This window comes from Enhydra lutris, unplaced genomic scaffold (assembly GCF_002288905.1).
Source record: "Enhydra lutris kenyoni isolate GAN:26980312 unplaced genomic scaffold, ASM228890v2 scaffoldscaffold8, whole genome shotgun sequence".
Lineage (NCBI taxonomy): Eukaryota > Metazoa > Chordata > Mammalia > Carnivora > Mustelidae > Enhydra > Enhydra lutris.
The window spans coordinates 19,584,430-19,608,388 of NW_019154092.1; the positions used below are offsets into that span (position 1 = coordinate 19,584,430).

The 23,959-nt window shown below is 38.1% G+C and overlaps 1 protein-coding gene across 2 annotated transcripts in view; it reads right to left on the bottom strand.

Annotated features, from left to right (window-relative positions):
• Window positions 1-23,959, bottom strand: part of LOC111142507 (oxysterol binding protein like 1A) — a 236,652-nt gene that overhangs the window by 110,755 nt on the left and 101,938 nt on the right. The window contains exon 15 of one of the 2 annotated variants that reach the window (XM_022495736.1): window positions 19,810-19,916. In XM_022495736.1, the coding sequence (XP_022351444.1) occupies window positions 19,810-19,916 (107 nt within the window). Of the gene's footprint in view, window positions 1-13,292; window positions 13,432-19,809; window positions 19,917-23,959 lie in introns of those variants that run through there. The other variant, XM_022495737.1, reaches the window with a different exon arrangement.

A 23,959-nucleotide genomic window follows, 5' to 3' on the forward strand; every position in this document is an offset into this window, starting at 1 on the left:
GAGTTTTCCTCTTCCCCTTCATGTTCATGCTCTCTCTTTAAAATAAATAAATCTCTTAAAATTTTTAAAAATGAAAATAACAAGTGTTGACAAGGTTATAGAGAAAATGAAGCCTTGTACACTGCTGGTGGGGACACAAAACGGTGCACATGCTGTGGGAAACAGTTTGGTGCTTCCACAGAAAGCTAAACCTAGACCTACCACCTAACCCAGGAAATTTGTTCCTATGCATACTCCCAAAAGAGCTGACACGTGTTCAAACAAATACCTGTAAAAAATGTTGAAAGCAGCACTATTCCCAACCACCAAAAGCTAGAAACAACCCCAATGTCCATAAACAAATGAATAAATGTGTTATATACGTACAATGGAAAACTCTTCAGCTCTAAAAAGGAACGAAGTACTGAAACATGCTACTATGTGCATGAAGACTGAAAACAATATGTAAGTGAAAAGCCAGACATCAAAAGTTCACATATCATAGGATTCATTTATGTGAAATGTTCCAAACAGGAACTCCATAGGGACAAAATAGAGATTAGTCATTTTAGGGGATGGGGAGTGATGGCTTCTTGGGTACAAGGTTCCCTTCTGAAGTGATGAAAACTGTTTTGCAAGGAGACAGAGGTAACGCTTGCACAACACTGTGACTTACTAAATGCCACTGTATTACACCCTCAAAATAGTTATTTTTATGTTTTATGAATCCTACTTCAAGTTTTTAAAAAATCAAAACAAAAAAATAAGTAAATAAAAAGCCCCACATTCAATTCACTCCCCATATGACCTGGCCATTCTACTTATTCCTACGTATTTACCTAAATGAAACAAAATATTATGTCCGTAAGAGACTTGTACACAAATACTAATAGCTTTATCTGCAAGAGCCAAAATCTGGAAACAACACCATATGTCTACCAACAGGGGGAAATGTTGTGGGACACCACGAAATGGACAACTACTCAGCAATGAAAAGGAACAAACTATCGGTACATGCAACAATATGGATGAATCTCAGATTATGCTGAATTAAAGAAGCCAAACCTCCTACACCTCCAATGATTCCATTTACGTAAAATTCCAGAAAATGCTTATTGAACCCCAGTGATAGAAAGTTGATCAATAGTGCCTGTGTATTGGGGGAGGTGGGAAAGTGGGAGCTCTTACAAACAGCAAGAACAAACTTCTGGAAGTAACAGAAGTAGTCTTTATCTTGATTGGGTTGATGGTTTCACTACTGAAACATACATCAAAACTAAGTTATACTTTAAATATGTTGTTTACTGTACATCAGTTATACCTCAATAAAATTGTAAAAACAATAATATTGGGTAAGAGTAAGGGCATAGTAAAAAGACCACTCCTATACTGATAATGGGAGTTAAAATAATTCACTTCTTATGCAGACATGTTTTCAAAGAGCAGGTCTGAAAAAGAAAAATATTCACTCTGATACCACTGAAAATAATGTAGGATAGAAAACAGTAATGTATCCTGTATTTGTGTGTATGCAAATATGCATAAACAAAGATATACCAAAATCCCACCAGTAATTTGCTAGGCTCTGATTTTTATATTGTCTCTCCATATTAAAAGAAAATAGCTTTCTGTATACTCCTGTGTATCTTCCATATATCTCTCATAACTTTATAATTAGAAAAATATCTTTAAATAGGTCTACTCAAGAATTGATGTTTGCATCAAATTTGCAAAAACTGGCATTCCCTCAAACAGAAAAGGTTTGAAAGGTACTTTCCAACAGTGCAGAATGCATAGCCTTCTGAGGCATCTAGTATGAAAATCCCAACTGAGATTCTGTTAAGCACACTCCTGTCTCATTATGGTTGCAAAGCTTCTACCTAAAAATAGCTTACTCTTATATAATCACCACAGATTTATATATTTTATGTATCCTCGAAATAAATTTCTTTTTTCGAGACAGGCCACAAGAGGTATAAACAATCATTTTTAAAAGCACAGAAGTTTAATCATAATCTAAACAAAGCTTACTTTCAAAAGTTATTCAAGTCCTCTGTAGTTGAGAGTTCTGTTGATGAAAATAACTACAAAAAGTTATATACAGATGTAACACCTACCAAGTCTATTTTAAGTGAATTTTTAAAATTTATATAGTTAAAAAATTTATATACAGTAAAATCCATTTTAAATGTATAGTTCGTGAATTTTCACAAATATATACCCCATGTAACTAGCACCATTACAAAGATAAAGAATATTTCTAGTCTCCCCACCCCCAATTCTCCAGTGCTCCATTACAGTCACTCTCCTGTTCTCCCCACCCCCAGATCAGCAACCACTGCTCTGATTCCTAGAACCATGCTTTAGGTTGGTCTATTCTTGATTTCAAATAAATGGAATCATGTACAATACAATCTTTTGTGTCTGGCTTCTTTCACTAAGCACAATGTTTTTCAGAATCCCTCACATCGTTGTGAGTACAAGCAGCTCTCTCTCTGCTGTTGCTGACCATTCCACTATACAGCTAAACCTTGATGTCCAACTCTTTTTTCTAACGCCTTCAGCTCGGTCTCTGGAAATACCTTTCTGTACATGTGAACACTGTTAAGTCCAGAAAGATCATAACTTTGTTTTTACAGAATTTTGATGTTTTATTGTTTTACAAAGTCTTTTCATAGTTCTCAACCCAGGACAAAAACATAAAACAGAATCACAATTCAGTGGGTTGTAACTCCATCTGAAGACAACATTTTAAATATCTTCAAGCAGTGCTTTCCAAGTTTTCAAGTCCTGGCGCAAAGAGAAAACAATCTTTGTAGGGCGCATGGAAGAAACCAAGCACCTGGTTTGGGAGTCTGGCCATTCTAAGTTGGAAAGATAATTTATCTTAAGCTCTCTACCCGGGAAGCTCTGTTAAGATTTAAAGAACAGATATTCTTATTCTAAAAACTTACACTGGTTTTTACAGAACATAAAAATCTTATGAGCACATAAGATGAAATAACATCAGTATGTAAAACGTTGATGAAGCAAACAAAACGATCTGAAAATCCTAAAGTCCTAAAAAAAAATGAATGTGGCTTATTTTCCCATCAAGTGAAGCACTTAAAATTTTTTTCTGTTCCGGGGGTTCCTGGGTGACTCTGTCAGTTAAGTGTCTGTCTTCAGCTCAGGTCATGATCTCAGGGTCGCATCTCATCGGGCTCCGCACTCAGCAAGGAGTCTGCTTCTGCCTTTCCCTCTGCTCCTCCCCTGGCTGGTGCTTTCGCACTAACAATAACATCGTAAAAAAAAATTTCCTTCTTTTCAAAATCTAAAAAAATTGACCCATGACTGTGAATTGGTGCCCAAGTGTCCTTTCCAAGCCCAGTATGGTACAACTTCTAAGCAAAGAAGAGTCGTGCTTTTCAAGCCACAAATACTCGCCAACCACCTACACCATGCCAGGCATTACAGGGTGCAGAGGATTGGCAATGAACAGAACAGACAAAAATACCTGCACTCAGAGAACTTACAGTCTACTGGGGGGGAAACGTTTAGTGTGTTAGAAAACTCTGAAAGCAAAAATGAAGCTGGGAAGGGGAAAGAAAGTCCTGGAGACAGGAGGACCAGAGAACTCAGTGATCAGGTGCCAACTGAGTTAAAGGCTGACAAAAGTAAGGGAGAGAACCAGGCAAAAACCTGGGAGAAATGTGTTCCAGGAAGACGAAAAGGGAACATTCTGAGCAGGAAGAGGCTCCCAAGTCTGTGGGACAGGAGGGCCACCCCTCCCCCGCAGTCCGCAGAACAAAGCAGGTAGGAGCGGGGAGGGTATTAAGCACAAGAGAGGCTGAGAGGTAGGGCAGCAGGGCCCTTCCCACGGGGTGAGAGACTTTCCCTCCAGCAGGATAGAAAGCCAACTGAGAAACACACGCCATGCTCCACGCCCAAACTTCACATGGAATATCAGCTTTGTTTCTGGGTGACACAGTTTTAGAAACATAGGGAGATTGCTGAAGAGTAAGAAAAGGAAGGATCTGGAAAGCCTGACAGTTGAAGGAACCTGGAGATGTCTGGCCTGGGAGAAAAGCATTTACTGCTTGCTCCAAATAATGGAGGTATTGTGACAGGAGACAGAACACACGTTTTTGTGGTGTTGCAAAGTACAGACATGAAGTAAAAGAAAAATAGGAAAAGCTACACCTTAATGGAAGGTTTAACCTTCTAGTATCCTTAGCTTTCCTACAGTGGAATGGGTGATCCTAAGAGAAAACTCATGTATAATAATAATATCATCAGCAGGAAGAGCAGGAGCTAACATCTAGGTGTGTTTACCATATGTCAAAATCATTATAAATACTTGGCATACTATCTCAAATAATCTTCCCACAATCCTGTGAGGTAGGTGTTATTAACAATGATGAAACACAAGCTTATTGAGATTACATGATTGGCCTAGGATCACATAACTATTAAGTGACAGAGCTGGTATTCAAACCCAGGTCTGTGTGACTCAGGCATCAAGCTCGTAAGGACTGGAGTACACTGCCTGTCTATCCATTGATGACAGTGTTCATGAGCATGTAAAATGACTGTCTAGCTGGGCAGGAAGCTAAAGAGAGGATTCTCACAAATGGAGGAAAATTTGATGACCCTCTAAGATCCTTTTGTGGTTACATTTTCCCCAATTTTCTATCTTATCTATTTTAAAATTTTCCCTTGACTTCAAGGTTTATAGAAATTTTGTCCTCCTAAATACAGCTAACTATCAAATAATTTTCCTATAGAATATGTTAAATTCCCTGTTCAATTCAAATGCTCAGGTTAATCATTTTCTGGTTTTAATATTTTACTTTATTAGTTCCTATGGACAAGTGAAGGTAGGCTTGACTTTTCTTAAGTATATCAATTCCTTGTTTCATATTTTATATCTGTGATGATTCAAATATATCTTAACTTTCATTTTCCTATGCTGACTCTGTAGACAAGATAAAAAGATCCATTAAGCAATGATCTTTCAAAGTATAATGGAAAGGAAACATTTGCTATCTAAAGTACAGAAAGATAAAATAAAGGGGGAATATGGATATTTAGACCTAAGCCAAGTCTTAAGTCCATGGAAACTAAGAATCATCCTTGTTTTGTGCAGCTGCTTTTTCACTAACTAGAGGGAAAAAAGAAGGGGACACCAGGGAGACTTAGGGGTTTGTGCCTTCCACCACACTTCAACAAGGGCAACTTTTGAATGGTTTAAAAAATAAAGGAAAATCATGGCTCTGCAGGGCATTTACGGGACAATGTAGGAAGAGACAGTCTGTCAAACCTGGGGTTGACCTTTGGATCAAAAAGTGATTAACTCTACTTATTGAAAAAATTTTTTCCACATTTCACACCCATTGGGATGGCTACTATATGGAAACAATGGCAAGAGAAAACAAGTATTGGATAGGCTATAGAACAAGTAATATCCTTATGCACTGTTGGTAGAAATGTGAAAATGGTGTTATGAAAAGTAGTATGGCAAGTCCTCAAAAAATGAAAAAGACAACTATCATATGATCCAGAAATTCCACTTCTGAGTCCCTAATCACAGGAACTGAAAGTAGAGACACCAAAACGTACCTGTACACTCCTGTTGATAGCCACACTATTCACAGCAGATAAAAGGCGGAATCAACACAAGTGCAACATCGATGATGGGTGAATGGTGAAGGAAAATGCGTATATATACAAAATGGAGTATCACTCAGCATTAAAGAGAAAGGAAATCTGACACCTGCTACACAACATGGATGAACCCTTAAGGCTTTATGGTAAGTGAGAAGAACACCAGGCACAAAACAACAGATATTGAGTAATTCCATCTGCGGGAGATTCCTAAAGTAGTCGAAATCATGGAGACCGCAAGTTGAATCGTGGCTGCCAAGGGCTGGGGGAAGATGGGAATGAGGAATTACTGTTTAATGGGTATAGAATTTCAGTTTATATGAAACTACAAGATGAAAAGAGTTCTGGAGATGATGGTGGCAATGGCTGCACAACACTGGGAAGGTACCTAATGCCTCTGAACTATGCGTTTACACAGCAATGATAAATTTTATGCTCTCTGTATTTTAACCACAAATAAAAATAAGAAGGAAAACCTTTTTTTCCAACTGGTCAAAAATACATAGAGTTTGATTTGCCTTAGTATGGGAAAAAAAAAGGGGGGGTCCAATTATAACATTTGCCATATACTTTAACTTAGATCCTTGAAGTTATCTATTACAAAGTCAATTAATATCAAAATGCATATATCTCAACATAAAGTAAAACCACAGTATAAAGTACAAACACTGTTTCTAACACTGTAACAACCATTTATTTAGTGTTTACTACTTGCAGAAAAATCCTAAAATAGAATCATCATACTTGAATGGACTCTGGGGCACAATCACATTCAAGTAATTCACAAGAGAATGCTGTAAATCCAGTGATTTTCAACTTGGGAGGCAATGAAAATAAAGTTACTGACAGGGCAAGTAGTGTAGGACCTCCAAGCAATGGAGCCTACACAGATACCGTGGACAAGCCACCAATCTGGCTCTGAATTCTCTCAAGGCCAAAACAGACAGAGAAATACAATTATGCCCTTTTAATTGTCCACAAGGAAAAAAAAATTATCAGTTCTTTAGGGAAAACAAACTCCCTCTTTGCCCTTAGCTCTAATTTTTTTTTTTCAGGGTTATGTATAGGGGATTAAGAGTATTCAAGGGCAAAATAATAATTTCATTAAAGCTATTTTTTTTGGGGGGGGGGGACGTTCCTCAGTAGAAATTGAGGTTGTAATTCCAATTTACAACTCAGCAAGGGCTATTTTTCAGAAAATCAAGAAAGTATATCCCAGGCTGTAGCATTCTGATAGTCTAATTTGAGGATAAAATACAGATTATCCAGAGAAATGGATGAATTCAGTATTTTCTAAAAATGTGACCTCTATCAAGTAAAGTTTTCACAAAAAAGACAGCATTTCCTGCTGAGAGCCTGGAATACAGGTATTCTGTGCAAAATCTGAAGACACTGCAATATTCTTGGCCATCTGCTTATTTCTAAAGCTGGTATTCTTTTGTCAAATTAAGATATTAGCTAGTAGATGGCCACATCAGCTTTGAAACAAAGTAGACTCTCTTCTCTAATGCATGAATTTTCCTAATTCAGGCCGTGTGTGGTACAGTGAGGCTGTTCTTCCTAACTAGATTGGACGCAGAATACTGGATTTAGCTCTAAGTGCAGCTCCCACCCACTTTGTTAGCTATGTAGACTTGGTGAAGTAGCAGTCTCTCTCTCCAGGCCTTACTCTCCTCATCTGTAATACAAAGGTGAACAGACCAATTATATCACCATTTCAAACTATGTTTTATGAAGGTACCTTAGTGAATAAGGAGGTGCTTTTACTTGTGTCTGTCTTCTGTAGAGCATACATCTTATGGACCTGCCCCAGACCCCAGTGACATCTTTGAGGATCAGCAGACTAGATGCTTTAAAAATCTAAGATTGAATCCATGACTCTAGGATTTTAAACAACTAATCCATAACACAAACTTCGACAACAAAAGTAAATGAGGAAAATATTCAAAACTAAATCATTTCTACCCCAAGTGCCACATTTTACTAAGGAGAGTTCACAAACTTAATTTTTAATTAACAACAAAATCTCCTTTGTAGAAACATTACTGTAGGTGAAGGGTGATTTCTCACATAAGCTCAAAAAGGCAGTATCCTGAATAGAGCAAACAAATAGGTAATGATGTCTCTAAAGGACAGTATCCAGCCACCAGGTATAATGACATGTCTGTATCTTAGTTCCCATTGACCAGAGGACAGACACTTCCCCCAATCTCAACCACTGAGCACAGCTTCTATGCTTCCTCTCATTTCTCATTCCTTAGACACCTACTGCCTCCCAGCAGGGTTTTTTTGATCTAGCACCCCATGCCACAAACCACTTTCGCTCCACTTCTCTGCCCCTGAATTGAGCACAAAATCCTTTCAAGATATTTTTCTGAAAATAAAGTGTGGGAAGACTGTCTCTTATAAAGCTCATGGATTTATCCTTATTTAAGTCTCACAGCAACTCCTGAAGTAGAGGGAAGGGGGCTGTGTTAATAATTCTGTGTTACAGGGGAGGAACACGAGGACTAGGAATAAGCTACCCAGAGTCATACAGGAAGAAGAGGGTCACTAATACTGGCATCTGGGCCTCAGGATTCTAAATAAGAGCGGGTCCCTATTCTACCATCTGTGTTGTCTTGCTAGGCTTTTGCCCAAAGTGCCAGGACTTCATGAGCAGCAGCTGGATAGACTGCGTGTGTGAGGAATAACAAAGATCATGTGGTAAATAAGCGTGAACCCTGGAGCATCCAAAGAAAATCAGATACAGGTTATTTGCTTTATCTTCTTTGGTGCTGGAGCCAAGGCTGTGAGGAGAAGGAAAGAGCAAGATGGAATACGCTGACCAGAACACCAAAAAACCCTCCAAGTGTGGGGGTAGAAAACTGGAAAGACAGTTGAAAAAAGAGAGAAGTCAAGGGAATGATGATCATTCTTCCACTACGCAGACTGTCGAGAGGCAAAAAAGAAGTTGTGAGGGTGAAGGAAAAACGAAGAAGGTGAGAAGCAAGTTGGGAAGAGAAATAGAAATGCCAACCAATGAAAATAAGGAGTCACGTAAGAGGGGAAAAAAAAAAAAAGGAAAGTAGTTAAAACCTGGGCAAAAGTTTCACATGTTTTAAGTATTAGAAGGGAAGTACTCTACATATGTTAGCAGTCTTCAGTCTGGAAAGCTGAAGTCTAAGAAATACATTATTAGAGTCTATAAAATCAAGTAACGGATAAAACTGGCAGGAATATAGTCCCTAAATTATAAAATACTAGAATTATGAAACATTCAACTTGAAATCTGGAAAAGACCATTATTTTTGAAAATATCCACTTCCACGAGACAGAGGATAATAAATATATAGATACTAGGGGGAAAAAAATAAACTCAAAGAAAAGTGATAGATGTAACCATAAAAATTAATTTAAAAGAAAAAGATGCAACAAATAACAGCTAAAGAGAGTTCTTTGAGAAACAATCAAAGAGTTACTGAGACTGATTTTTAAGGAGAAATTTATTAGAACTATCCAGATAAATATTAGGGGAAAAAGTGGAAAACATTAGGAAAAAAATAATTACAGATCCAAAATAAATAAAGAAGATAATAAAAGACGACCTTATAACAATAAATTTTGTAACCTAAATGAACAGAATAAATTTCTGGAATTAAGTAACTTGTCATAATTGACCCCAAAAGAAAGAGAAAACTAAAATAGTCCTATCACCATAACTATGTCTACTTAATAGTTTTTTAAAAATCTCAGGAAGATGACTTTTATAAGGAGGAACAGACCATTTTAATTTGCTCTTCCAGGGAACAGCAAAAGAGAGAATACTTCCAAACTCATTTTATGAAGCCAGCATAACCTGGATAGTAAACCCTGATGAGGACAGAACAAAAAAAAAAAGAAATTATCAGCCAATCTCATTCATAAACGGATACTAAAATCCAAAAGAAACCAAATTGAGGAAAATGTTAAAGATAATATATAATGACCAAATTAGGTTTATCCCAGGTACAGAAAGATGGTTTATCATTAGAAAAAGTCTAAAAATATAATTTAAAAAATACATAATTCGCTACCTTAATAAAGAAAAGCCTGATTCCCTTACAAAATGCAGAAAGAATCTGAGAAAATGCAGCACCCTTTCATGATTGAGAAAAAAAAAAAAAAAAAACCCTCAACAATATAAGAAAGAAAAAGAACATTTATCTGATAAATGGTATTTACTAAATATCACACTTAATAATGTGTCGTTAGAAGTGTGTCTTTTTTCAAAACCAAGGATTCCCCCATCTCAGCTTCTATTCAGCATTGTTCTGAGGGCCCTGGCCAGTACTTTAGGAACATGAAAAATAAATGAGATGTAAGAATTGAAAGAAAGGAGTAAAACTCTAATTGTTCATAGATTATGACTATCTATAGAAACCAAATCAGTCTATCTTCATTATTTCTACTTTCTCTCTTCCAATGTACTCTGATGCTCATTACCATCTAGCTTCTTCCTGGGTCATGCTTCTAGAACTTCCTTCATCCAAGACCAATAATGAACACATTTCAGTTGTTACCTCAACTTCTTGACCTGACTGTCCCCGATGGCCTCCAATATTCTGGACTTTTCCTGCCTCTCTGGCTGCTGCTTCTCAGCGCTGTCCACTGGCTTCCTTTGCTCCCACTTGCCTTTTAATATCAGTATTCAATCCTTCGATTTCAAACTTTTGCAAGCTATAGGTCTCCTATGTGATATTCTTTATTCAAGCTCCCTGCTTATTCAGGTGACTTCCAATACTAATAATTCATAAATTTTTATTGGATGAATAAGGAAACCCTTACTTGGATGTCATCATGTCCAAAGGTGAACTCATTCTCCCCCCACTCCATTTACTCCCTTCTTCAGTCACCTTCCATCCAATGATGTATATGCCATAAGTGTGGGGGTCATCTACAACTCCATCTTCTTCATTCTTCAAATTCACTATTATCAGCTCCTAGTAGGTTATCTTTGAAGTCTGTCTGCTCTGTATCTTCCTTTCCTTTTGGTAGCCAACAACTTGGTTCAGACTCTGATTATCTTTCTCTTGAATTCCTGCACCTGGTCACCCTGTTTTGAGGCTTTCCTCTAATCCTTCTCATAAGGAGCAAATCTGATTAAATGTCTCCCGATTAAAATCTTGCAGTGATTCTAACAGCCCAAGATAATATTCAAACTCTTTAGGGATATTTGATAAAATCTTTTAAGAAAACCCTTCTTCTATTCATCTAGCCTTGACTAGTTTAGCAAGGTATCTGACAAGGTAAACACTCTGTAAATACTTACTAAATTAAGGAAAAAATGTTACATAAAATAACAGATATCAAATCAATGGTGGACCATTATAAAAATGTATAAGGGTTATATCCTTACCACTCTTACATTAAAATGAGAAGAAAATTATATCTGCTATACTTCAGTTGAAATTCATCAGACAGAATATAAATCAGGCACTGCACTCTCTAACAGAAATATAAGATAAATACAATTGCAGGCAGGTTACAGGCTTGGTACTACTGTGATACAAAAACTTAGGAAAAGATCCTGGGTCCATACCAAGCATGACAAGGCTAATAACACACAAAGACACACACACTCACACACACACACACACACACACACACTCTCCCTCTCCCTTTCATATTGCTGAAATAATTAAAACCTTATGTATTTTTGTTCAAATACTTCACAAATTATCAAGATGAAAACCTTATGTAGCTTCATGCTACATAAACTTCCTATTAAATACATTTAAAAACATTAAAAACATTTAACTTACGTCCTTCCTGCTTCCAAGATTAATCTGCAATGTATTTCCTGACTTTACTACAAACTAAAAGTTTAGGAATAATGTAGAATAGTGTGGACCAAGTAAAAAAATCTAAATTTCAATTTTTTTTAAAGATTTTATTTATTTGTCAGAGAGAGAGCACAGGCAGGCAGAGGCAGAGGGAGAAACAGGCTCCCTGCCGAGCAAGGAGCCCAATGGGGGACTCAATGCCAGGACGCTGGGATCATGACCTGAGCAGAAGGCATCCGCTTAACCGACTGAGCCACCCAGGTGTCCCTAAATTTCAAATTTTTAAAGGAATTAAAAATTCTTATAATTCTCACAGAGCTTATAAACACAATTATATTATTTGAATGCCAAGATACGAATAAATTTATAAAAGCTTTTTAAAGAATATAGATGGCAAATGTTATAAATTGTTTACATAGCTTAAAGCATGCTATTACATAATTATTTTATACAATTATTTTATGTACAGTATTCTAAACATGTTTGACTTTATTTATATACTACCCTGTAGTACACACATGTGCTTTTATTATGGAAAATCTAATGAACTTTTAAATTTTCCCTCATTCTGCAAGGTGTACAACCGAGAGTACAGAAATTATGTGGGTCAACACTGACCCTCAATGAAAATCCCTGAAATTAACCTTTACAGAGGTTCTAAAGAAGGGAGACTAGAGTACTGAAATCATATTCACAGTGAAACAAAATTCCTTTTAAGATCCCAGTCTAGTAAAAGTAGTACTAGAACAAAGAATGATAAAGCTCCCCAGTCATCATGCTCAAATTAAATATCTACTCAATCAAAACCGAGCTAACCTACCGAAGTCATCAGCTTCATGGCTGAAATCAAATATTATCTGGACCAGAGATTAACTTCAGTGTGCCCTCAAACTGAGAAGAAAATTTACACTTAGATACCCATATTCTAGCCTACACATTCCTCCAACACGCATTTCAAGCATTTTTTTCTCTTGTGAAAAAGATTCCTGCTAAAATACCCTATGTCTTTAAATCAAAATGCCTTCATTCTGTCTTTGAACCTAATTAAAATTGAGAAACTTTTAATAGCTTTAATAACTCTCAAACGCTGTACTGAGCTCTTCCCTGGCATCTTTCCTTTCCTACTACCCTCCCTCCAAATCCAGAAAAAACCAGCACAACAAAAAAACACAAAACAACTAGCCACATGCTCTGAGTGCTGGGGAACGTGATTCTCACTGGTTTAGGCTACAAAGAAAGCCTATGAGTAATCAAAAATCCTTAATCAAAACAAAGTTCAAAGCTACCTCCCTCCCGACTCCCCAGCCCCAGTATAATTTCCCTTTCTCTCTTTAATCCACTCATGCATTTCCTTGGAATTTTAGCTGCCTCCGAACAGCGGATGGTAAGTTCATCTCAATGTCAGCCAGAGCAGAGACATGCAAAAAATCACTAACTTGGAAGGTTATTTAGGACAATAATGTCTTTCACTGCCTTACTCCTCCCACTCCGGCCCCACTTGACCTACTACCAATATTTAGCCGAAAAAAACAAAAACAAAACCAAAAAAACCTGTCCAATCTCTTCCCCTCAGTGGCTCTTCTTGTGGGAACCCGACGCCAAGTACCGTGCCGGCAGAAAGACCCTGGCCAGGCTGGGAGAGCAGGGTCCCCCGGCTTCACGCACCCCTCCCCACTCGCCCGCCGCCGCACTCCGCTCCACACTAAGGAGTCCAACTATTCTTGGATCTACTCACATCCCTAGATCTCGTCTGGCCGCCCTCCCCCTTCCTCCGCCGCAGCCCCCCCCCGGCCCCCGCCCGTGTCCTCTGCCGTCCAGAGGCTGACCTCGCAAAGACCCCAGCGGGCACACACACTCACCCACCTGGGCCGGATCTGGGGATCCCCGCGGGCGCGCTCCGCCCTGCGCTCCTCTGCCAGCTCCAGCACAAATGCGCTCGGCCTGTTCCTCCGCCTCCCCTCCAGCCCAGCCCGGAGGCGCGACCCAGGGCGGCACCGCAAGGTCTCCCTAAGTCACCTTTCCTCCGCCCGCCCCGGCTCCACCGAGGTCAAGGAGAGGCGCAGCCTGGCCGCCTACGGCCCAAGACTCCGCGCCGGCCCTTGGGCCACCAGAGGTCGGTGCAGCGCCCTTCGGCCGCAGAGCCAGAGCCGCCCTCCTCCAGGGCTCGCCCGGGAGTGTGCGAGCCGCGCGCTGAATGGCCTGCAGCAGGCGGCTCCTAGGGGCCGCGGTCGTCGTCCAGTCCCTCCTCTCCCGGTCCCCCTCCCGCGGGGCCCGCTCCTCCGAGGCGCAGGTGGGACCTGCCCGGGATCTCGAGAGCCAGCACACAGCCCCTCCAAAGGAGCGAGCGGACTGCTGGCCCGCAATTCTCGGGAAGGAAGTAAGGAAACTGCTACTCGTGCTCTGCGTGCATCCCGCGGAGGCTCCTGCGAGGTCCTAGAGCGGGCTGTGTGCTCAAGCCCTCTCCTGGCGACGACGGCCCTGACAACTTCTAAATGGCCAGCCCGCCCCCAGGGAAAAGCAGAGGAATCCACTTTGGACCCTTGCGCCTCGAAGAGAACTGACCCTTACTCAGGCTTACACTTAGGAGTGGAGGTTTCAATTCCACAACAAAGACAGAACTGGACTTTATTTTTTTTTTCATGTATTTATTTTTTATGCATTTTCTAGGCTACCATTTGAGCAATGAGGAAAACAATGACATTAATCCTACTACTGTAAAAGCTACTTATATGGAAGAGATGGTTTCTTACTCCAGCCAGGCTTGAAGGGTAGATGAAGACTCAAAGGACAGTAAAACCCACCTCCTAAATACTACACTTAAGTGGGATGTTCAGGCTAATGAAACTTCTAGCTAACTATCAAGCTCTGGTGGGGGTGGAGTACACATACTTTTTGTTCTGACATTAAACATTATAAACCTGTCCTCAAACTCATTCAGACATTAAAGGTCTACTCCAGGTCAAGTACTATACCAGACACAGATGCTACAAAAATAACTATGATACACTTGCTTACTTAAGGGGCTCTTTAGTAATATATAATCAGACAAGTAAATATGTAATGATACAATGTGGTGAGTGCTACAATAGCAAAGACCCCTAGACTAGGAGGGGTATCTAAGCCAGTTCTTAAGGGTGGAACCTGGGATGAGGAAATAGTGGCAGTCATCCAACAGAGCAATCCTGAGAGCTTTATCCTCATAGAGTGGCAGTGGGGGATCTGAGTGTTAGGTAGGAGGAGAGGGAGGACAGGGAGACAGACAGCTGAAAGACAGGAAGGAAAAATGACAGAATTTGATTAAGCGTGGGGGAATAAGGAAGAAAGATGAACTAAGGACAGTGATCTTGGCTTGGGTTCCGGATACGTGGTAATTCTGTCTCTGAGTTGAATGGATAATGCAGCTTTAGACACACTGGTCTTGAAATGCCTGTGCTATAATCATATGCTAATGTTTAAAAGGCAGCTGGATATCATAGCTCAGGAGAGATCTAAGGTGGTGATTTCACAGTCATCATGGATTTCTGTTTGAAGGAATGGCTAAGATCATCCAAGGAGAATGCTGAGTGAAAAGGCCATCCATAGAAACCAGGGATACCAACATTCAAGGCACAGGCAGAAGAAAAGATGCTTCAGAAGAAAACTGAGGAGGAGCTGCTCTAAGGAAAGAGAAGTGAGAAGAGGTAGGCACCATGGAAATCACTGAGAAGAACTCCAAAAAGCAAGTAGTGGTCAAATGCCAGATCCATCATAGGACGAGCAAGGTAATTTAAGGGTATCCTCTGATTTAGCAGTAAGGAGATTATTGGCAAGAATGGTTTCAGTGGGCTAGTTGAGGAATAAAGTAGAAACAGAAATTATCACATTTTCCAAAATAGAATTGGAAAGGAATATAGGGAGACAGAAGCTGTAAGGGAGTAGAAGATTCAAAAGAAAAGAGAAGCTGTTTTCGAGCAGGATAGAAGGAGACAGATGCCAATGAAAGGAAAGAAAAAGAGACTGGGGGTTGGAAGTGGCATGGAACTGGCAGCAAATATAGTCACTGCCTCCATGTATGTTTAACAAAGAATTTTGCTGAGAGCAGAGGGAGAGGAGGAGACTGAAGAGATGACAGAGAGATAAGCGCCCAAAAGGTATAACCATGAAGAAATGAAATGAAAGACAAAATGAGTAAAGGCCTTTGAACAGCCAAGGAAACTAATGAATATTAGAGACCTCGACATTATAGAGCTGGAAGCTCAAAGGAGGGCATGGTTTCTCTCCAAAGATATCAGCAGCTGGTCCAAAGTAGCAATACCTTTTGGTTGGTCCAATTTAAGGTCCAGATCTCTCACCACAAACTTAGCGTCACTATCATCCCAATCATACTTTTGGGTTATAGCTCTTGAGCAGTAAGGAAATTTAACACAGAAGCATAAAATATTTTATGAGTGAGCTTACACTAATTTTAAGCAAGTTCCTACTTCAGAAAAACTGGTTTGATTAATATCAAAGGGAGCTCGATGATACACAGAACAAGGGGACCACTGATGCTAATGTGTGACATTTTAGCCACTTATGACACAGTAAGGTAAAATGCAGAAACAAAAATAATTCATGAAGCCAGTTTCTAGCCTTTATATATATATATATTTTTTTTTTTAAATAGGCTCCACACCCAGCCATGAGGCTTGAACTCATGGCCCTGAGATTAAGAGCCCCATGCTCTACCAACTGAGCCAGCCAGGCATCCCATTAGCCTTTTGAATAGAACTCTCAAACAAGGTTAAACAAATTACGGCATTCACAATCTCTAATGTCTCCCCTATCTTATAAAAACACCTAATAAGTTTCCTTTTAGTAAATCAATCACAAGCTTTACAGCTTGCTTTATATTTTGCAGGTTTTTTTCAACACAGTGTTATTTACAAGTAAAATATGCCTACATAACACACCCCATTTATAGAGGTCTATGGAAACCTTGAGTATCTGGGTCATATCAGAGCATCCCCAAATAAACAAAGAACACTCACATACCGTAGAAATAGAAAGCCCCAAATCCAGGCACTAAGGCCTGTCCTCAGTGTAAACCCCTAAGTTTCTCATCCAGAGCCAGCTTGCTCTTACTGCGGACAGAATTTGACCAAGTCTGGTAATCTGGTTTTCTTTTTTCATAAACAACGTTAGAAAGGAGTAAACCAGAAGGGATCAGTATTCCACTGCTACAGACAGGCACACAGCCAAGCTAAAAATCAAGAGAAAAAAATTTTAAAACCCATGAAGAGCAAAGTGAATTCAAGAGCATTAGCAGGACTGGGCAATTTAGTCAAATTACAGAGTTCTATAAACATTATCCTCTGAAGGCATCTCGGCATTAAGAATCAGAGTAATTATGAACATACAACATGGACAAAAGGACAATGCTGAGGCCCCCAGAAAAGATAAAATTAAGTGTTAAACATTCAGTATAAGATGTAAATGCATAACATTTAAAAGAACTGTCATCACAGGGGTGCCTGGTTGGCTCAGTGGGTTAAGCCTCTGCCTTCGGCTCAGGTCGTGATCTTGGGGTCCTGGGATCGAACCCTGTATTGGGCTCTCTGCTCGGCGGGAAGCCTGCTTCCCCCTCTCTCTGACTGCCTCTCTGTCTACTTGTGATCTTTCTCTTTGTCAAATAAATAAATAAAATCTTAAAAAAAAAAAAAAAGAACTGTCATCACAAATATTAGAATAAAAATAGTTTTGTGGCAACAGGGGCTGGGATCACTTAGATCTACTGGATCCTCGTTACATGCCAGGTAGCATACAAGGTTTTTTGCCAAGATGATCATAGATACTTTTCAAAACACTCTTTTTTGGTTGATTGCCACTTTGAAAAGGTAATTGTATATGAAAACTGTGGCAAAGAGAGATTAAGGAGCAGAACGTGGAATTAGACCCAGGTCTCTGTGAGTTCAAAGCTTATGACTGTTCTTTTAACAAATTTCTAGATAGCAGAAATACAGTTTATGATTCCAGATAAATAAAGCATTACAATACCTAGTTATGCTGTGATGACCTCAAGTACACTATTAAATTCCTATGTTGTAGGTCTTGGCCATATGAAAAACTACCTTCAATGATGCCATTTGTCTTTTAAATACTTGGGGGCCCTTTCCATTGTCTACAATCCTATTTCCCAGAAAGAAATCCAAAGAACCTCACAGAATTGCTATTTTATAGCATTACTGGAAAAGAATCTTAAAGCTACTTTGCAAATTCGAAGCAATAAATGCCATTTCCTAAATTGTGTGCCACACAGTTCTTATTCATCTATATATATTTGACCCCCACATCTGACACTGAGCTGTTTATACATTTTCATTTTACAGAAACTTGCCCATGGTTGGTTAGGAAAAAGACTTAAGATTTTAAAAAGGTCCATTAGACTTTCAGACCAGTGCCTGTTAATGACTTACAGTATGGTCTCCTTTATTTGAAAGATGGAAATACCAAGGTTCAGAGAACTTCAGTAGCCCTTTGACACTTGAATAATACATAGTAAGGATGAAAAGAACACAATCATTCCACAAACACTCAAATTTTCTTTAGATAATACCACCTCCTCCCAAAATGAGTTAAATAGCTAAAGACACAAAAGCTCCAAAATGCCATCAGAGAAAAGGGGTCACAAGTGTTAATTAGATAGCATCCCATAGTAACTGTTGATTTTTACTCAAAAGGGCTTACTATGTATCAGGATCTATGCTAAGTATTTTGCTTACATTATGTTATTTAATCCTCACGACAGATTTAAAAGTCTGATTAGTCTAAACTTGAGGTTAATATACTCTTGCACATCTGGATTTTCAGAGAGGTAATTACCTAGAATATATTTTTTTGTTTTTGTTTTTGTTTTTAATATTTTATTTATTTATTTGACAGAGATCACAAGTAGGCAGAGAGGCAGGCAGAGAGAGATGGAGAAGCAGGCTCCCTGCTGAGTAGAGAGCCCGATGCGGGACTTGATCCCAGGATCCTGGGATCATGACCTGAGCTGAAAGCAGAGGCTTTAACCCACTGAGCCACCCAGGCACCCCACCTAGACTATATTTTTAAGCAAACAGTTTAAAAATTAGCATAGGCTGGCTTTTCTCCAGAAATTAAATTGCTTCTAATCTAGAATTTACCTTGAAACAATACATAACTAAAACAGAGACATTATTGATACATTCATCAGGTACCACATAAGAGACATTAATGAGATTTAGTTTTATAATGTATTAAATATTACCTGAATTACTAGACATCACAATTTGTTCATTTCAGAAATGTTGAACAATGCTATTTAGATTTATTTAGATCACTAAATCATGCCTCATTTAAATAACCTAGAATATGAAATCACCAAAAACAGAAATGCTGAGAGGGGATGCTTTCAAACAGTACTGGAAGAATTAACCATTTAAAATGTTTAATGAAAAATTATGTTTCCCTGTGATAGTTATTGAAAGACTTTCTGTAAGTTTGTTTTAAATGAATTTCAGATCACTCACATTTTTTTCTCCAAATAAAATATGGAATTTGTGGTGTACATAACAAAGCTGGTGTTTAAAAAATTTTTTATCTGAATTCACATGGCTTCCACTGTAATCACAAGAAAATAAAATTTTAGATCTTTACATGTGAGAGAAACATACAAAACCATTTTCATCTATCTTGTTTTACCGAAACCTAATATCTAATTAAAAGGTACAAATAAATTGTAACCAGAATGAGAAATCTGGTGTCTTATTCTAAAAAGCTGAAGACTGAACATATATGGAGAATTTAACAAAATGGAAGAGAAAGCCTATGGCTGCTTAGCTTGCATTTAACATCATGAAGAAATTAAAACAAGAAAACCCTAGTGCAGACAACCAAAACACATCTTTATAACTTTTCAGTCCTCAGAAAAAGAATTATTAATGGATAAACTTACCACTCTTATTAATATTTAGAAAAGTGAATGGGAGAGAGCAAGGGGAAAAGAACAGAAGATATTTAATCCACTGAGCTCAACTCACATGGGTAAATGTAATATCTATTTTTTAAAGAAAAATATGTGTTTTTCATATAAAACCTTTGGTTTCCACAATATTTTCACAACACTCTTGTTGAAATGCCACAAGAACTCTGAGAAGAACTTTAAACCGTGGTCGATAAATACAGCTGTATAAGTAAATTAGATTTGAACACAAGTTATATCGGAATCATCTGGCTTAATCAAGAATGAAGGAGTTCTAAATTTTAGTGAAAATCAACTCTTCATTTTCTTTATTAAGACTATTTTCTCCTACCTTTGGTCAATTTGAAAGCAGAGATTTATTGAATGATCCAGTATGTGACACTAAATTATTGAAAAATTAAATTACAAACTACCTACCCCTTCTTGTTTAGTGAAGAGATTAAGGCAATCACTCAAAGCTACACAAGTTTCTCTAGAAGCTTCAGAGACAACTTCAGCTTTCTGAAGAAATGATGGAAGCATGTCTATAAATAAAAATAAATAAAATTAGTGAGATTTTAAGACCACAAGCATTTTTAAATTACTTTTTTTTTTTTTTAAGAAAATACCCACCATGGAGCTTGAACTCAGGACCCCCAAGATTAAGAATTGCATGCTCTACCAACTGACCCAGTCAGGCACCACAGACATTTTTATGTCTACTGACTTCATGTTTCCTTCCAGCTGGCTGCCTTAAACAAAGCATATAGTATATTCCTTGAGCAATATTATTAGCACCTACTGTATGCAGGGTGCATAGTACAGTAAAGATGAAGCCTTGTCCTAGGAAGGCCTATATCCTGCAAGGAGAAGAGTCACAACTAAAAACAAACAAACAAAAATTATAGGGATAATGTAATGTTTAAGGAAAGCAGCTCATTAACATTTCCTTTCATGATAGTCTATGCTAGATAAGTAATTTTATTCAAAAGCCAAGTGCTAAAAAGAGCTAAAAATAACACTGTTGTTGACATGATGGCTAACCTATCTAAAGGTGGCATTAACACAACTTTCTCTAGTGGTTACTGGATAAATGTCTAGCATGGAATAGGTCTTTTCAGTCTTACGAATGTGTCCCTCTGGGGTCCAGTATCTTTCAGAATATAAATTGGGAACAAAGAAATAGTAGTATCACCACCTTCTCCAGTTCCCTAAGGAAATCTTAATCCACTTACCCATTACAAAACAAAAACAAAAACCTACAACACCCAAAACAAAAGCTAGAATGCTGACAAGAGAAAACTGGCAAAATGAACACACATTTAAAAAGGAAGTAAAGGGGCACCTGGGTGGCTCAGTGGGTTAAAGCCTCTGCCTTCGGCTCAGGTCATGATCTCAGGGTCTTGGGATCAAGCCCCGCATCGGGCTCTCTGCTCGGCAGGGAGCCTGCTTCTTCCCTCTCTCTGCCTGCCTCTCTGCCTACTTGTGAGCTCTATCAAATAAATAAATAAAATATTTAAAAAAAAAAAAGGAAGTAAAATGTCATAATCTCTAAATTAAGGCTGGAGAAATACTCCTAGTTCATATAGTTTTGGACTTCGTGTTAATTATATAGTAATTACAGTAATTATAAAGTAAGATCCCTTAAATGTGTCTCTTCAATCAAACAAAAATAAGATTAAGAAAGCTTTTCATCTAAAAATAACTTAAAAGAAGAGAAACAAATATATACCACCCTCTGTCTTTTAAATAATCCTGATTCACTTAGAACAGGGTTCTTAAAACATGGTAAACAAGGTCAATAAGCAAAAGCAATCCAATCCAAATGCCAGCAATTTGCAATTATCAGGCCATAAAACAGTGGGTCTCTTCAAGAAATAAAACATTTTCAATGGGAAGTGAAAAGGAAAATAAAATCTATGAAGAACATGTAACAAATTATTTAGTCATTATTCCTAGGTGATAACATTGTAATTATTAGTCTTCATTCTTTTCTCTAATTTCCCACAATTTCTATAGGAATGTGATTCCAGCAAAGAAAAGTCCTTTTCTTTGAAAAATTACTTCTCAAAACTCGTTAGGCTAAGGGGGGTAACAAAAGGAAAAGGTCAGAGCAAATGAAGGTATGAACAACCTTTCATTATTATCTGGATATAAATACCAAATGTCATTTTATCATATTTTTCTTTTTATGGAATACAGTTTCCCAGTGTTAGCTATTCTTAACACCCAAACAATTGAAAACTACTATATCCTAAAATAAATTTGACTTTACATACTTTTTCATTTTGAATCTTTGATACACATTGTGAAGATTTATTCTTTACTTAGTTGCTAAATAGCAGAAAAGAATACCGTATGCCAGATGCCACAGGACTTAAATAGTACCTCAACAGATGTCTCACACAGAGCTGTGGACTGAGTACAGTGAAGGGATGTACCAAAAAAATCAGGCACAGCCTCTCCCTTCCATAAATGCTCTGGGTAATCTAGTAATTTTCCAATTTTCATGGCACAAATGGTAAGAATATGGGAAAACAGTCATTCATAGATATATTTCTTTTATTAAATACCATCACATGCTTAACCACCTACAATTTTGTGTTTTAGATATTTAATACTTATATACTGTTGATTAGCATAAAACATTATGTGTCAAAATAAATTTGTATGAACGTCAAGATTTTAAGTAAAACTGATTCTAGAACCTTTTAAAAGATACTCCAAGAAACATATATTGACTTTTAAGAACCCATTATTGAGAGTGTGTCAAATTCTTTTGTTCAAAACAGAGTCAAAAGTTACCTAATTTCTCTGACAGTCTGGCCTTCAAGAATGATTCTGAAATTCACACCAAGTTGTGCAGGAGGTCTGCATGAGAACTGACCCTCTAGCGCTAGGGCTGTGCATCGGGAGCCAGGCTTCAATGTATGAGAATGTTTGCATATTGTTATTAAAAAAATAAAACCGCAAGGCTCCTAGAGAAGTTACCAACTGAGAATCACTGCAAATATATCTTAGCCATTTAGTATTTAGAGACCGAGTTGTAATGAACGAATGTAAAAAGGCTAGTATGTAACCCTATATTTGACCTATTATAAGAATTGGACACAATTTTGAAGAAAAATGTCATTTTTTGTACTATAAATATTTTTGAACTCAGGAAAGATGCTAGAAGATCTTATGCAAAAAGCTTAGAGACATATATAAAAAGCTCACAATCTGTCATTTTCATGATAACATGTACAATTTTTAATTGGGTATGTCTTAAAACTATTGGGGAAATACTTATTTCCTGTTATATTGGCAAACTAAACCTAGTACAGATGACCTCCATTGTTCCCCTAATACGGAAACAGTCCACACTCATTAGCTGACATTTAAGACAGTCTATAAACTGAATCAGTTTCAGCCAGACTGTTTTCCTGGAAATACTTGTTTTCCTAGAAATACTCTTTTACTTTACTGCCTCCCAACCTTTTTTTTTTTTTTTTTAAAGATTTTATTTATTTGACACAGAGAGAGAGAGAGAGAGGTCACAAGTAGGCAGAGAGGAAGGCAGAGAGGGAGAGGGAAGCAGGCGCCCCACTGAGCAGAGAGCCCCATGTGGGGCTCGATCCCAGGACCCTGGGATCATGACCTGAGCCGAAGGCAGAGGATTAACCCGCTGAGCCACCCAGGTGGCCCCAAACCTTTTTTTTTTTTTAAGATGCTTCCTCTTCCCTGAATATTGGAAATAATTATTCATATTCAGAAGTTTCTCCACATAAACCTCTTTTGTTCAAGGCCAAATTCAAATGCCATTCTCTTCGGTTTGGGGTTTTTTTTTGTTGTTGAAAAAACAGCAATGCTTCCATGTACCTAAGAGACATGATCTAACCTGCATGCAAAGATTTTTTTTTTTTTAAGATTTTATTTATTTATCAGAGACAGAGAGAGATCACAAGTAGGCAGAGAGGCAGGCAGAGGGAGAAGCAGGCTTCCCACTGAGCAGAGAGCCCGATGTGGGACTCAATCCCAGCACCCTGGGATCATGACCTGAGCCGAAGGCAGAGACTTAACCCACTGAGCCACCCAGGCATCCCCAAAGATGCATTTTAAAAGCAGACTTTTACACCTAATCGTAATTATATAAATGCCTCAAGAAAATGAGTAATCTCTCCTCCAAACAGGAGAAAAAGATATCTGCATATAAAAATCAACCAATCTTCTAAAAACTTTTACATAAAACTGTAATTTGGAAAAAAAAAAAAAAAAAAAAAAAGAGGTCCCTATAGAAGAATAGAAATTTTGGCTGTTCAAATTAAAATAAGTAGCATGAACAATCACCCACTGAACTACTACTACTAAACCATTCTGTCTATATCTATGTACTCTGCACTAGCTGCAACGGAGAATATAAAGTTCAAAACGGCGTGTGTTAAATGAGCTATAGTATGAGTTAAATGAAAAAAGGTATCAAGGATGTTTTAAGATGTAGACAGCAAACAAATCATGCATTTAAAAAACATTAAATAGGGCGCCTGGGTGGCTCAGTGGGTTAAGCCGCTGCCTTCGGCTCAGGTCATGATCTCAGGGTCCTGGGATC